This window comes from Lates calcarifer, linkage group LG13, assembly GCF_001640805.2.
Source record: "Lates calcarifer isolate ASB-BC8 linkage group LG13, TLL_Latcal_v3, whole genome shotgun sequence".
In the NCBI taxonomy this organism is placed as follows: Eukaryota; Metazoa; Chordata; class Actinopteri; family Centropomidae; genus Lates; species Lates calcarifer.
In genome coordinates, this window is record NC_066845.1 from 9884190 (window position 1) to 9898834 (window position 14645).

The 14645-nt window shown below is 39.2% G+C and overlaps 1 protein-coding gene and 1 long non-coding RNA gene across 2 annotated transcripts; both read left to right on the forward strand.

Annotated features, from left to right (window-relative positions):
• The first annotated feature begins 1785 nt into the window (after positions 1-1785).
• On the forward strand, positions 1786-7180 carry LOC108878080 (uncharacterized). The gene is made up of 3 exons (XR_001960192.2): positions 1786-2035; positions 4141-4215; positions 7043-7180. It is a non-coding gene; the product is annotated as an uncharacterized LOC108878080 (long non-coding RNA).
• Positions 7181-7925: 745 nt separating this feature from the next.
• LOC127138944 (eosinophil peroxidase) lies at positions 7926-12937 on the forward strand. Its single transcript, XM_051075207.1, has 13 exons — positions 7926-8027; positions 8224-8292; positions 8606-8693; positions 8833-9008; positions 9101-9233; positions 9468-9597; positions 9841-10047; positions 10133-10493; positions 10631-10791; positions 10895-11153; positions 11582-11752; positions 11869-12106; positions 12200-12937. Exons 2-13 carry the CDS (start codon positions 8226-8228, stop codon positions 12405-12407), a joined length of 2199 nt encoding a protein of 732 aa, XP_050931164.1. The 5' UTR covers positions 7926-8027; positions 8224-8225; the 3' UTR covers positions 12408-12937.
• The last annotated feature ends 1708 nt before the right edge of the window (positions 12938-14645 follow it).

Here is a 14645-nt window from a genome sequence, read left to right on the forward strand (position 1 = left end):
ATGTTTCACTGACAGCAACCATTTCCTAGGAATCTCACCATTCAGACAGACTGTTATAGCAACTTGTTGGGTACAGTGGGACCATGGGGACAAGAGCTCATGCAGGTATGACATGGCATACATGGCTCCTTTAAACCTGACTGACACAGTTAGCCTTAATCGCCCAGGGGTGGACAACTCCCAGCTGTTTATGCCCTTCAGTGATGGAAGCAACATGTCTGGGTGTGAGAACAACATGTGTATTGGGGCCTTTTTCTTTGCATTACAGCCTTGATTGCTTTTGTAGTTAGAAACTCTGAGGGACAGATCCCGAACCTGTCTCAGAGTGACTTCTCCCACAGGTCCCTGGACTGGGTCCCACCATTTCAGTTTGATGACACTGAAGTTGCTTGAAAGAGACAATGATGCATTTAGAGAGAAAAGAAAATCAACTCAGATTTTGTGTAATTCTCACAATGATTTGAGCCAGTGTGTGAGATAGTATGCAATCTGAATTGCATTTAATCTATAATCTATTGTACTTAGTACTCATTGTGCATCTCATGCTTGAGGAGTGTTGCTTAATCTAAGTCAACAGAGCATCTGACTCAGTGTTGAACAGTTGTTTCAGTTGTTTGTTAATTCAGCTCTATAAGGTGACTCATAAATATTCAATGAGATTTTTACATTCAGTATTATGATGGATGAAACCTGTGACTAAAAACACTGTCAGGACTCAGATTTGAACCCACACCTCCATTTGGAGACCAGAAGTCCCTTTGCCCAGGAAGGAATCACACCTTGAGTCTGGTGCCTTAGACCACTCAGCCACCCTGACAACTGTAGGTGTTAGGTCACCACAGTCAGTCTGAATCTGAAAGCTGGCATTGATGACTGCAAAGACTTGTTTTATTGGCAGCGTTGGACATACATCTTTCAAGCCCCTGACTCTAAAAAATCATATCTTGTCAAAATGAAAAAGACTGCTGATATGAAGAAGAAAAGCATGCTATAAGCAGGAGAATCTCCAGGCTATTATCCATAATCCTAAAGAGAGAAGGATTGCAGAGACTTCGCTGTTGGCTGGAGGTTGTAGGCAGATGAACAAAACTTGACAGATCAAACTGTCTCATAAGGAGTAATGCAAAATATAAAATGTCACTTCTGTTAATCAAATTTCAGCAAGGTCTCTGACATGGTCTGTGTCCTGGATTTTTTTTAAAAAAAAGCTGCTCTCTTCATTAACCCCTTGTTTGACCAACTAAGTGAAATATACATAGCATAGCTTTTGTATCATGTGATTAAGCACATTCATGCCATGCTTGAGAAGAGACCCACTCAGTTATACACATTTATAATTAAAGGTAGGATACTCTCCAGTAGATTATCTATGAGTATGAAACCTGTTGGTATAACCTCTGTCAGGGGTGGGAATTCAAATTGGATTTCAAACGCTCTTTTCTCAGAAGGGAGTCAACCATTAAGTCTGGTGCCTTTTACTGCTCGGCTATCCTGACAACTGAAAATATGAGCTCACCAAAGTCATTCTGGACTTAACAAGCTGCGTAAACACAACTTCCCAGACTTATAGGAGACTTCTAAAAAACATGCAACAACAACTAGTGAAAGAGGTATTCTCAAATTAATCAAACATGCTCATTCTCATTTCTTTGTCTCTTGCTTATTGCTTGATTGGTCACATGAAAAAAGTAAGTACACCTCTACATTCATCACACCCCTCAAATCCATAAAATTAGAATCAGGTGTTCCAGATTAGGTGCCAATGATTAGAATTTCCATAGGGAGTAAAGGTGGAACCTGTCTCATTTAAAGGAGCTATTTGGAAATTTTGCTACACAGAGGAAATGTTGTGAGCTCAGCATCAAACTTAAAGGGATCTCCAAGTTATATGAAATAAGTCATTTCATTGAAAGGAAATTCATATACATATGGTGCAGATTTCAGAGGACTGCAGCAGCAAGTTCAGCCCAAGAGCAGGCCATTTGATGTAAAAGAAATCTCCATGATGCCCAAACTTTCATCAGAGGATTTGAAGGTAACGCTTGCTACTGTTTGAGTCAGTACATGTGTCTACAATGACTAAGAATCATATGCAAATGAAATTTATGTGAACCTACAAAAAAAATACTTTTTGACAGGATCTTCTTGAAAAGACACTGAAAAACAAAACAAACCAACCAACAGAAAAAAAAGAAGTAAAGCTGCTCCCCGTCTAAGGCAGCAAATTTGCAAGAGACTTAGAGTTATTCTTTCATTTTGTTTGCCAGCTATTTGTTGGTACTTCCTTGTAGTGGAGACAGTATTCCCTTTAGCACAAATAATTAAGACCAAATATGAGGAAACATTACAAACCATCCGACTTTCCCATTCCATCAGAATGAAAGAAACATGCATACGAGACAAAAGAAGCCCAGACAATGAGGAAGGTGTAGACAGATAGTCAACTTGTAGACAGACAAGAAGACAAGAGTTCATGCATTAGTTCACACACACACACACACACACACACACACACACACACAAAAATCAAAATCTGTGTAAAAGGGAGATCTGGCACAGAACAAACATTCATCAATGCCAAAGCTGCTGTGTTACATGTCACGCCTCTGATTCTGTGATGCCGATGTGTAATTCTGTGTAAACAAAGACAGCATAATCAAGGTTCTTCTTAATGCCAATAATAATCATCTCTGTGTAAAAGGGGCTATTGATGGAATACATTTCCCAGTCCCTGGAAATATATCATATCATCTATCACCATGTACCATTTGTCTGATAATGATAGCCTCACTTAAATCAAGTTATTTACCTGAAGAACCAATCAGCTGTTAGCTACTTCCTTGTGCAGAGGACAACCTGATGACAAATAAGATATAATGAGTGGGGATGTCTCAGTCAACATTTTAAAGCCCTGATCCTAAAAGGCGGCATCTCACTCTGCTGGATCTGTTGGAACTCAAAAAACCTCCTTATGGAGGTTCTTCAACCTCAGTGTCTGAACTCAGGAATAAATAGAAATAACACTGGAAATAATTAGAGAAACAAAAGCAACTAGACTGTTATCTTAAGAGGAGGAATTTGTCTGTCATAGGAGATGTATTAATTTTGAGTGGCCAGTTGTAAACCAGCAGTTTAACCCACTGCACTCCATCCATGCACTCAAGCATGAGATACACAATGAGTACCGAGTACAATAGATTAAATGCAATTCAGAGTACACACTGTCTAACAGAGTAAAGTTTGTAGGAGAAAAGAACAACATCTTCAGAAGACTACACAACAGTGTAGCCCTGAGAGAAAGGTGCCATCATCCTCAGGAGATTACACAGCTGTGCAGCCACCTTATCACTTCCTGTTCTTGATGGGGCTAGGAGCCCTGCCAGTTTAGCCTTGCTGGTGTACAGAGAGTGAGGCCCCCATGATCTGATTGTTTGTTCACAGATCTGCGGTCTCCACTATCTGCCCACTTTGCTGACAGTGTAGAACAGGCCGCAAAAGAGTTGAACATATGATATTTCTTATGGGGGAAGAAAATTAGTGATTTCTTAAACCTAATAATTATTATCCAGTTCAATGACAGTGATTTGGAGACTGTTTTAGATGTACAGTGTTTCAGTCTTAGTCTCAGGGGGAAACAACATAATAACATACAACGTTCTTTTGAGCACTCGCTACAATTTTTTGGTTTTGGTTTTCTCTTTCGCAAGCCAGGAGCTTCTTATTACCTTATTTATTGTATGTCATCTCTTTAAAAATGCTGGGCATTAAATATTTTAACACATCCTAAGCCAGATGATCTTAAGCCAGATGGCTTAGGATCAAACTTTTAAATGTCAAATAGGCTGAAACCGCACTCCACCCAAATTGATTATTCAGTTTGAAAAAAAAAAAAAAAAAAAAAACATGATCCCACTTGGTTTTATGCCAGGATCATGGAACCTTAAAAAGATGTGAAAAGTCTTGGTGTACAATAAGGCATGAAGGGACCCAAAACACAGAAACTTCTCAAAATCAATTCTAAAATGAAAAAGGAGCCAAGACATCAAATTTCAAATTCTATAATAACTGGGCAAGTATGTGCCATGTGATTAAGAGCCTTTGACAAACTCATGTGAACTTATTAAAATTCTTTTTTAACAGTTGCTCAATGTGGGAACTGCTGCCTGCCAACCTGTGGCCAAACTGCATTTTCCCTCCTGCAGAGATCTCCTCCAGGTAATGTTTTACCTGGCCACACACTGCACCCTGCCCACTCACCATTCCTCACATAATTTTGCCATTCCTTTGTCTGATATGATCAGTAGCTGTCTAAAAACATGTCTCAAGTTTCAGTCGGTGTACCTAGTGCCAGTTACAAATAAAACACAATAGAATAATAATAATAAAAAACACCAAGACTTAACTCCCTCTCAAAATCTCTGGGACAGTTAAAGAGCAGGAAACGCTGCAGTTTAAAGAAAATACAAGAATATTTAGAATTCTTATTTGGGTACCTTCAAAATTATGCAAGTTGAAATGATCATATAGAGCACACTACATAACATTTTGGTGCTGCTGGAGTTCATTGTGGAGAATTATTACATTCAATATACTGTTGGGTAGTTTATTTGGAAACACAACGCTATATCTGAACATAAATTTTGTTTTTAAATCGTAATCTGCAAAGTAATTAGTATCTCTCAAATATTTGTAGTACAGTATTTCCCTCTGAAACATTGCAGTGATCAAGAAGAAAGCAAAATAAAATGGAAATACTCAAGTAAAGTAATTACCTTAAAATGGTACTGAAGTTCAGTACTTGAGTACATGTACTTACAAATTTCTCTTTTCAGTTCTGTGCTTAACAAAACTGAAAATGAAGTGAAAGAACACCTGAATGCTCAGTCAGCACAAGGAGGAGTCTCAAGAAGAATAAAACTTCCCAGCAGCACTCATCATCACACAGTTTCCTAGACAAAAAAAGTTTTCCATCTCAGCAACGAAGTGTAACGAACAGCTAACAGACATCCACCTCCATAAAACACACTGTGTATTACAGACCTGGAGCCTGAGCTTAAAACATTTCTTACATCGTTATTTTAAAGCTAAAATATTTGATTACTTTAAGATTAGTTTACTCTTAGGTGTAATATTATTAGGTTAGATTATGGTAACTGGAAAGACAATAATATTTATGACTATGCCAATGATAGTGTGTAATTATGGTGTGTGAAAACCACACCTGATAAACATGCATTTCTTTTTCCTGTATCACTAGTCACTGCCGGTAAATACATGACCAGTGTAACACATTATGTAAGTAGTATCTGTTAATAATTAATGGAAGCCCATTACCACTAATGTTATGGGGAAAAAAGACTCTCTAAGTCATCATACTGAGAAAATTAAAAAAAAAAAAAAATAATGACTTAGTTTCTGAAACTAATGAGAAACTTTATTTTGAGAAACACTGGGAGAAAAGGGCTTCCACATAGTCATTATGTACTATGGACACTGACGGTCAGTATTTTGGCTCAGTTCTGCTGAACCTAAACAACAATGACACTTTTTACATATAGCTACATAATTTTAAATCATTTTGGGCTTTCCTTGTTCTTATGTCAGTTGTGATTGATACACACATACTGTAAATCTTGGATAGATTGTATCACCAGCTGGTCATGCAGTAGAAGTAACAAAACCAGAGAGGCCACATGTCTGAGCGAGTGCCAAGTTAGTCCTACCTATTGTCTCTGATTAAGTGCTATTTTTAGCGTTGAGGAAACCTGTAATGTCATGTAATGAAGAGTGCATGCAGAGTGGGGAAATGACCTGTAACGTTACATTTACAGGTCATTATGGTACTTTGTACGTCATATCAAACATAATAAATGGATCAAAATTGTGTGGGCTGTGTTTTAGTGTAGTATAACTGTACAGGGACCTTGAACATCTATTCAACTTATATCAAAAGCAGGTTTATTTGTAGAGGACTTTGCAGCAACAAAACAATTCAATGCCCTATACATAAGACATGAAAAAGGCATTAAGACAAGATAAAAAGATATATATAAATAGGATAGAAAAAGAGTAAAATAAAATAGAAGGTAAGCAAAGTTCAAAGTGAATATACAAGATAAAACATGAGAATATACAATCTTTTCTTTCTATAAAATGTGTCCAACTCTCACCAATAAAAATCAAAGCAAAATTGAAATGACTTTCTTTGTACAGTATTTACTGAGGTTAAAGTGCTTCACAGGTGACAAACTAATGAGGAGGTAATACATACAGTAAATCAGTGTGAGACTGATGCATGCAATGGTTGGGGTAAATGTTGAATAACATATTAAAACACATACAAATAAAACAAATCACAGAATTACAACATTAAAATTTAAAGTTTTAATCCCACAGAAATCTCAAAGCATGTTGGACATTAAAATAAACAGTAAAATAATTTTTCAAAATCAAACAAAACAAAGCACTTGAAAATGTGTGGTTGCGCTTTTTCCACTGCTCTTAGGCAGTGGAAGTCTTTATCATCTGCACCTGATGACTGACTTTTTTTGGGTAGATAGGGGTGCACTATGTATCACTCCATGTCTCATTTAGAGAGAACAAGTCCTCCAACGTAAATGACCATTTTGTGCTTTAAGCTTTTGTTTAGGAACTTGTTTTGTCTCCTTGACTGAATGACATAATTCAAAAGATGCCTCCATTAGTCACCAGACAAACCAGGAAGTTGTTTGCACCTGACAGGTCTGAGCGCTTTAATGTTGAACTGTTAATGAATGAATGTTTCCACATTATAATTGAATTTAAATAAGATTAAAACAATACAAGACCAATGCAAACAATGAAAGAGCCAGTGATCTGGACTCTGGAGCAGGATGGATTTTTACATAGAATAAATACAAATGTTCTGTCTCATAAGAGAATAAACCATCATTAAAAGGGTGACATCTGCCTAATTGAAAACTCTGTGTGCTTTTGTTGCATCTTTGAAAAATACAATTCAGTTCTGGTGTAATAACGAAATTAAATCATCTTTTTTTTTCAGCTTTCAGCACCTTTAAGCTTAATGGAGCAACAAGAAAAAGAAGAAGCCACAAACATGTCCACATCCGCTTAATGTTTGCCCCTGGGGCCAATTTAAGTCTTGTCAAAGATTTTCTTCCCAGTTTTGACTTCTTCTTCTTCTTCTTCTTTTTTTTTAAAATTCATTTCACTAATAAAGATGTTGAAAATAGTGGATACTCAGAGCACTAACATTCCTTTTGAAAAATGCTGTCAGTAATGTCAAAGACTGGTACATGCCATGCTTGGTACACCCACATGCAAGACAAAGAAAAAGAATAATAAAGTAGTTATTTTTCTTTCCACTGGTTCGCCAACATACTTTTCACCTGCTGGCTCCCAGCTGTGCAGTAGGATAATATCTCTCTGCCCACAGACCCTTTTCTTTTGGATTATGATGTAAATGCTGTAGAAAAGTAACTGTAAAGTAACTTAAGTAAGTACAGGGCACTGAGCAGGATCTTCACAAACATGAATAAAATGCAGAGATGTCTGCAACTTTATGACTCCCAAGAAACTGTAAGAAGCTGGCTCTGAAAATGGGCCCATGTTGGCTGGCATCAGTTTGATATTCACAACTGTATTTTACCCAGAGGAACCCCAGTGTCCTTGACCAATAATTGTATTGTAATAATTCACTATATATACAAGAGCTGCACATGTGTTTGCTTGTCAAGTGGGAGAAAAGTTTTAACACAAAGGACCCTCTTAGTCACAATGAGACATCAGGGAGCCATTTTGACTGATAGCTTTGTGTTGGTGACTTGTTGAAATGCTGGACTGTGCAGGTTTTTTTTTTTTTTTTTTTTTACAGTTTCCTGTTAAACAACATATTTATTTCTTTTCAAACTCTTTTTAAACAAAAGTGCCCCAGGTGTCACCAAGGGGTGTCTCATCCCAGAGAAAGTGATATATATAGAGACTCCTGAGTGCAGCAGAAGGAAACAGAGACTTGCAGGACATCACAGGTACTGTGGTCAAACTTCTTCTTCTAACTTTTTGACTTTTATATAGTGTGTCTTCATGCCTGTGAATGGCAGATTTAGCTCACATTCAGACAACATATACTCCGTATATAGTATAAGTGTATTTTAGAGAAATATTTTGTATTTTATCAAGTTTTGGTTATTTTGTATAGTACAAGGCTGTGCTTGTTTTTTTCAGAGATGAGGTGGTTTTTGTGCCTGATGGCTGCAGGTCTTTATCTGTGTTTGCAAAGCAACGTGGATGCTGGTGAGTATTATATTCATAAAATACAGTCATTATAAATGTGTATAAAATTGTCTCTTACTACAGTACCATTTTGATGAAAATATATAAAGATATATAAAGAAGATTAAAGATGAAAATGCAAATGTATTTATTTATTTAATTTATTTACTGCATTGTACACCAGAAAACAAAGCCAACTTCAGTAATCTATTTTTAAAAATCAATCAATACTAAGACAAATTGAAAAATAACAAAACCACAGTGAAAGGTGACTGGATTGTGTTAAAGACAACAGTGAGCAAATTAACTGAGATTTTTTTTTTTTTGCCAGCAGAATCAGGTTTGAGCAGAAGTGTCATTGAAAAAGCTGTGGTTGAAGCCAAAGCAACTGTTGACTCAGCTTATGAGTACTCCAGAAAAGAGTGAGTGTGCAAATCTGCTGACATGTTGCATAAGTTCAGTGGTGATAGAAAAACAAATGGCACAATATGAATATATAAAAAATATTCAAAATGTAGACTATACCATCAGAAGCACTGACCGCCTCTCCACACAACACAGGAGCATTGACCGGGTGAGGAGGAATGCAGCAAATCCCTCAGACGTCTTGCGGCTGTTGAAGCAGCCTGCTGGGCCAACACGTGATGCTGTACGTGCTGCAGACTACATGGATAATGCTGTGAAACTGATCAAGAGGTCTCTGGAAAGACGTCAGAAACGCTCCATCAATGCTACAGGTGTGAATCCAAAACTGTTTTATTTTCACCAGGCAGGTGGCTTTAAGTTGCTAAGTCAGCTAAGATGTCTGTCCCTTGCCTCTGTGAATTAGATCTGATCTCTGAGGAGGATCTGCAGTTAATTGCTGAGCTGACAGGCTGCTCTCCCCGACATCGTGTCCCCTCTTGCAAAACTACTCACAATTTAGACAAGTTTCGCACTGCAAGCAGCGTTTGCAACAACAGGTGAGGCAGCTGCCAAGTGGCAATCTTAAGATTAATGGAAAAACCAGGACAATTTTGTCTTTTTTCCAGTTTAATTTCACAAGTAAACTTGGTAGAAATGGGAGTGAATTCTTGGAGAACTCACATTCCTTTTGAAAGCTGCTGCCAGTAATGACAGAGACTTGTAGATGCCATGCATGATACACCCATGTGCAAAACAAAGAGAAACAACAATAAGGGATTTTTTTTTCATAGACAGAACACTCGCTGGGGATCTGCCAACACACCTTTTACCCGCTGGCTCCCTGCTGAGTACCAGGATAAAATCTCTCTGCCCAAAGGCTGGGACCCTAAGCGGAAAGTCAACAAACGTTTTCTTCCATTGGTACTGTATTCAAATATATAGTCTATATAAAGTATACAATATACTGTACAAACTGGATGAGATTAAATGTACAGGAAAGATAAGTGTTCCTCAGAGGGTTTAAAAAGACAACGGTACAATATACAGCAGTGTAACACACTGAACATTTAATCACATCTGCAGTGATGCTTGATGTATTCTCTAACGTGATCTATGTATAAATCACTTTCACCAATGTGCTCATCGTCTGCATCCTGTCCACAGGTGAGGGAAGTGTCCAACCGTATCCTGAGCACAGCAAATGCTGATGTGGAAAGTGACCCACTCTACACTCACCTGGTGACAATCTTCGGCCAATGGACTGACCACGACCTGACCTTCACTCCTCACTCTCCTGTGATCCGCTCATTCAGTAATGGAATCGACTGTGACAAGAGCTGTGAACGCACAGAGCCCTGCTTCCCCATCGAGGTCAGTGTCATCTCATTACACAAGAAAAGATGTGAATACACCTACACACGTACTGACTGCTGACTGCTTCTTGTCATCTAAACAGATTCCCAAGAAGGACCCCCGCTTCAGCAAACACCCAGAAGAGTGCATACCCTTCTTCCGCTCAGCAGCAGGTTGCGGTTCAGGAAACACAGGCTACATCTTCGGTGCAAGCAATGTCCGTCAGCAGATGAACTCTCTCACAGCTTTCATTGATGTGGGCCAGGTGTACGGTTCAGACGATGCCAAAGCTCGCTTCCTCCGGGACCTCACCACGGATGAGGGCCTTTTAAGAGTCAACAAACTGTACAATGACAGTGGCCGTGAGCTCCTGCCCTTCACCAACATGGGTGCTAACATGTGTGCCACACGAGCCCGCATTACTAATGATGCCGATGCTGAAGAGGTGCCCTGCTTCCTGGCTGGTGAGTGTCAGGAAAAACACTGACTTACAAAGTGCACAGCGAACATTAACTACACATTGTGACTGTCATAGTTACATCTTAGATCAAACGACTTTTAATTGTGATTATTAAAAGCTGCCCTCTGCTTTGTCTCTCAGGTGACGAACGCTCCAATGAGAACATTGGTCTGACCTCTCTACACACACTTTTGTTGAGGGAGCACAACCGTCTGGCACGTGCTCTGGCCAAACTCAATCCTCACTGGGATGGAGAGAGACTCTACCAGGAGGCTCGCAAGATCATGGGTGGATACTTCCAGGTTAGAGAGGGGCTTAGCTGAATGAAGAGCAGAAATCTTGCAGAAATGATTGAGGGAGTGGTATGTCCTCGTCATTTAACTCAGTCTCTTCTTTGTTTTTCAGGTCCTCACCTTCAGAGACTACTTGCTCCACATTGTTGGTCCGGACTTCATTAAGAAGCAGCTGTCCACCTATCCTGGTTATGATGAAAACGTAGACCCCAGCATCTCCAATGTGTTTGCCACAGCTGCATACCGATTTGCTCACCTGATGGTTCAGCCTTTCATGTTTCGTCTCGATGAGAATTACCAGGAGCACCGTGACTACCCCAGCCCCCTGCTGCACAAAGCCTTCTTTGCACCATGGAGAGTCATCTATGAAGGTACGTGGCTAAGATCCTTAACTTGTTACTATTCACATTCATGACAGACCTGTCAGCAGTCATTGCTGCTGCTTTATGGCTTGAAGATTTATTGCAGTAATACTGATGTAGGAGCAGAGCTTGCAGCACTGTAACCCAGCCCACTGGATTGTATATGCAATCGTGTTCTTATGGATACAGTGTAAGCAGACAATTGCCTACTTACAACAAATCACTGGTACCAAATTTGACTATCAAACCAAAATCACAAAGCAGCTAAAAGCCACAGTGAGCTGTATAGTGGCAGCATGATTCTCTGTGGGATCAGCAGCACTGTCTGTGCTCTCACATGACGGAGGTCCATTAGTTAATTCAATATTAATATAAAAAAATGTAATTAAACTGAGTTTTTAAATAGTCCAGATGAAATTGTTCCTATCTCTCCTCAGGTGGCCTGGACCCAATCCTGAGGGGGCTGGTGGGTCGCCAGGCCAAGCTGAACACACAGGATCACATGATGACTGATGAGCTGAGGGAAAGGCTGTTTGAATTCTCCACTGAGTTGGCACTGGATCTGGCTGCTCTTAACTTGCAGAGAGGCAGAGACCATGGACTCCCTGGTATCACTCTGATTCAATCTGTCTATGAATTTGACTTATATCTTTAGAATGTTTTCTATGCCTGAGCTTTTGGAGGCTTTACAGAACATACACATTGTGCTATTGTCCCTCTTTAGGCTACAACAAATGGCGCAAGTTCTGTGGGCTGTCACAGCCAAAAAACCAGGAACAACTGAGAAAAGTACTGAAAAATAACGACCTGGCCAAGAGCCTGATTAGTCTGTACGGCAAACCTGACAACATTGATGTGTGGCTGGGAGGAGTGGCTGAGCCGTTTGTCCCTGGGGGAAGAGTGGGACCACTGTTTGCCTGCCTGATTGCTACTCAGTTCCAGAGGATCCGCCAAGGAGACCGGTGAGCAGAGCTTAAAGTACCTCACAGACAGACGTGTGCTAAAGATGTTTAGCTAGCACAATTTTAGACATTAACGTTGACTGTCATTTTCAGACTTTGGTGGGAGAACGATAGAGTCTTCACCAAGGCTCAGAGGGAGTCCCTGAGGGACACGTCACTTGCCCGCATCATCTGTGACAACACTGGCATCACTGAAGTACCTGAAAGACCCTTCCAGTACAGGCCTCGAGGTTCTGGTTACACTAAATGCAGGGACATTCCTGCCTTTGACCTCAATCCATGGAGGGAGAATATCAAGTAGAAATTCTCAGTGCAGCAGTCTGACTAAAGACAGCTACAGCTCAGGATCAGGGTTAGGGTTACCTGATGTGTGGGAGGAGCTCTTTCGTCACACTGCTGCTGACTCAGATGACATTCTCAAAACATTACAGACAGAAAGCTATGATGTTTAAACCCTGAGTCATTGTTTGACTTTGAATATTTTCTTTCTATGTTGTGTCAAATATTTTTTTTTTGTTATTCTTATGCAAACAAATGTGAACCGTCTGATAATTTCTAAATAATGTGATTTACAAGATGTGTGTTCTTACAAACATAAATACATAAAAAAAATTAGTGTTCCTAATGAATACCTATGACTCAACATCTAATTTTCATATCAATATTTGGAAGATCCCTGGTGTTTTCTGCACAACACTGAAACCAGGAGAAAATACATGCATCATTCAGCATACAGGAGTCACACTGGCTTGGTGTAGACAACATTTAAATCAATAATGTGTGATAAAAATTAATCTATATAATAAGTACAATAAACATATGTAAAAGGTCTGTGCATGTAATAGTTTCAGTGAGAGTAAAACCAAAATAAGTTGATCTACTAATGAACATTTTTGATCTTATTCAGTTACAGCTTGAGCTCTTACAAACACGAACAAGCTTGGAACCTCAAATTAGGATAAGACATATTTAGAAGGCCTGTTTGATATGCTACAGTAAATGCTCAGTATTTACCTGAAAAGGATTGTGTTTTCCAGTTAGAGTCAAAACAAAAAAAACATCATTCCAGTTTGTTGGAATTCCAGCGGGTTGGAATGAAATGACTCACCTCGCAGCTAAAAGAAAACAAAAGTCAACAAAAGCAACTGGAACATCCAGAAGGAGAGGATTGAACGACAAAGGAAAATTTTTCCTCTCACAGTTCCTCATAGATTATCAAACATCTGAGCCCTTCTTCCTCTTTGGAATTATAAAGAGCTTAAGTATTCAACCAACAACCGACAGTGTGATCAACAAATCTTTCCTCCTGGGGTTTTCTCGAAAGGTGCAGATAAACTCAATCCGTGAGACATGGTTTTCTGGAACCCACAGTGTGTTCAGGATTTACACTGCCCCATAGAGATGTTGGCCAGGCAGCAGGTAAACTGTGTAGCAAATAAAATGAAAGTTGAGGTGTGTTTTCACTGCACATCATACAATAACAAGGATCCAAGCATTATTTTTCAGTAGATGGGAGTACATTCCTGCTCAGCTCACCATAGCTCAGCTCTCAGTGTGTCCTGTATGCCATCTTTGAAATTTTGTAACATTTACCAAAAAAAAAAAAGACAATGAGATTTAAAGTCCAGCATCATGATATTGTTATGGAGCACATAAACAAAAAATGAACCACATTTGTCAAGAAGGCAAAGGCACTGGGAAGGCTGGGCGTTAACACCAGCAGAGTCATTTTTAATTATGAGGGCTCATTAAGGGTGATTGTTTTTGGATAATGACTCTATCAATCACACCAATTCTTGGAACAGAGTTGCCTTACTAATATCGGATATTCCGTTGCAACCACGTGGCCTGAAAACTTTTCTTGAAGGAAGACGAATTCGTTCGGGAACAGCGGAGTCCTGGTTTCTTAAAGAAAGAGGGCAAATCTCTTACACTTCGATCGAGGTACAGTTATTCTGTAAAGCTCATTAATAAATAAGACGCGTTGTCAATCTAAGATGAAGCCTTTGTTGCTTTGCGTCGAATGTGCGCAGCTTTTGATGCGCACAAATCTCTGTCCGGTTGAAAGACAGCTTGACTGGGTGACATGTGGTTATTATTAATATCATACTTAGTAGGCATTTTTCACAGCAGATATTCGACTCGTCACAGCAGGAAAAGCACCAGTAATATTAACGATGGCTCACTTCTATTCACGTGCTACCGTAAACCATGGTGACGCACTCACATAATTGTGGAAAATTTGGATTATTTCTTACGTTTAAAATTTCACATTATTTCAATTTTGCACGTGTATACGAGCGTCTTTTAGCTTTTCGTTAGTTAAAGAGCTGAAAAACAATAATTGTCCATTACACGTGCTGCTGGGAAAATATGAAAGTTTGGCCTTCTTAACATTGGTGCAGGAAGTTGTCTTCTTTTCTCTGGTCACGTAATGCGGTGATTTTCAAACTATTGTGTAGCTTGTCGGAAAATCTATTGCATGTCTTCACTTCAGGAAGCTGTGGGCACCTTACATATCTAACATTACTGATGTTAG

What these genes read in the sequence shown, in the direction of transcription:
- LOC127138944 (XM_051075207.1), top strand. Translation starts at nt 8,226, where the DNA reads ATGAGGTGGTTTTTGTGCCTGATGGCTGCAGGTCTTTATCTGTGTTTG. An exon ending in GGTGCCCTGCTTCCTGGCTG is followed by an intron (nt 10,494 to 10,630) that starts GTGAGTGTCAGG and finishes TTTGTCTCTCAG; the next exon opens with GTGACGAACGCTCCAATGAG. An exon ending in ATGGAGAGTCATCTATGAAG is followed by an intron (nt 11,154 to 11,581) that starts GTACGTGGCTAA and finishes ATCTCTCCTCAG; the next exon opens with GTGGCCTGGACCCAATCCTG.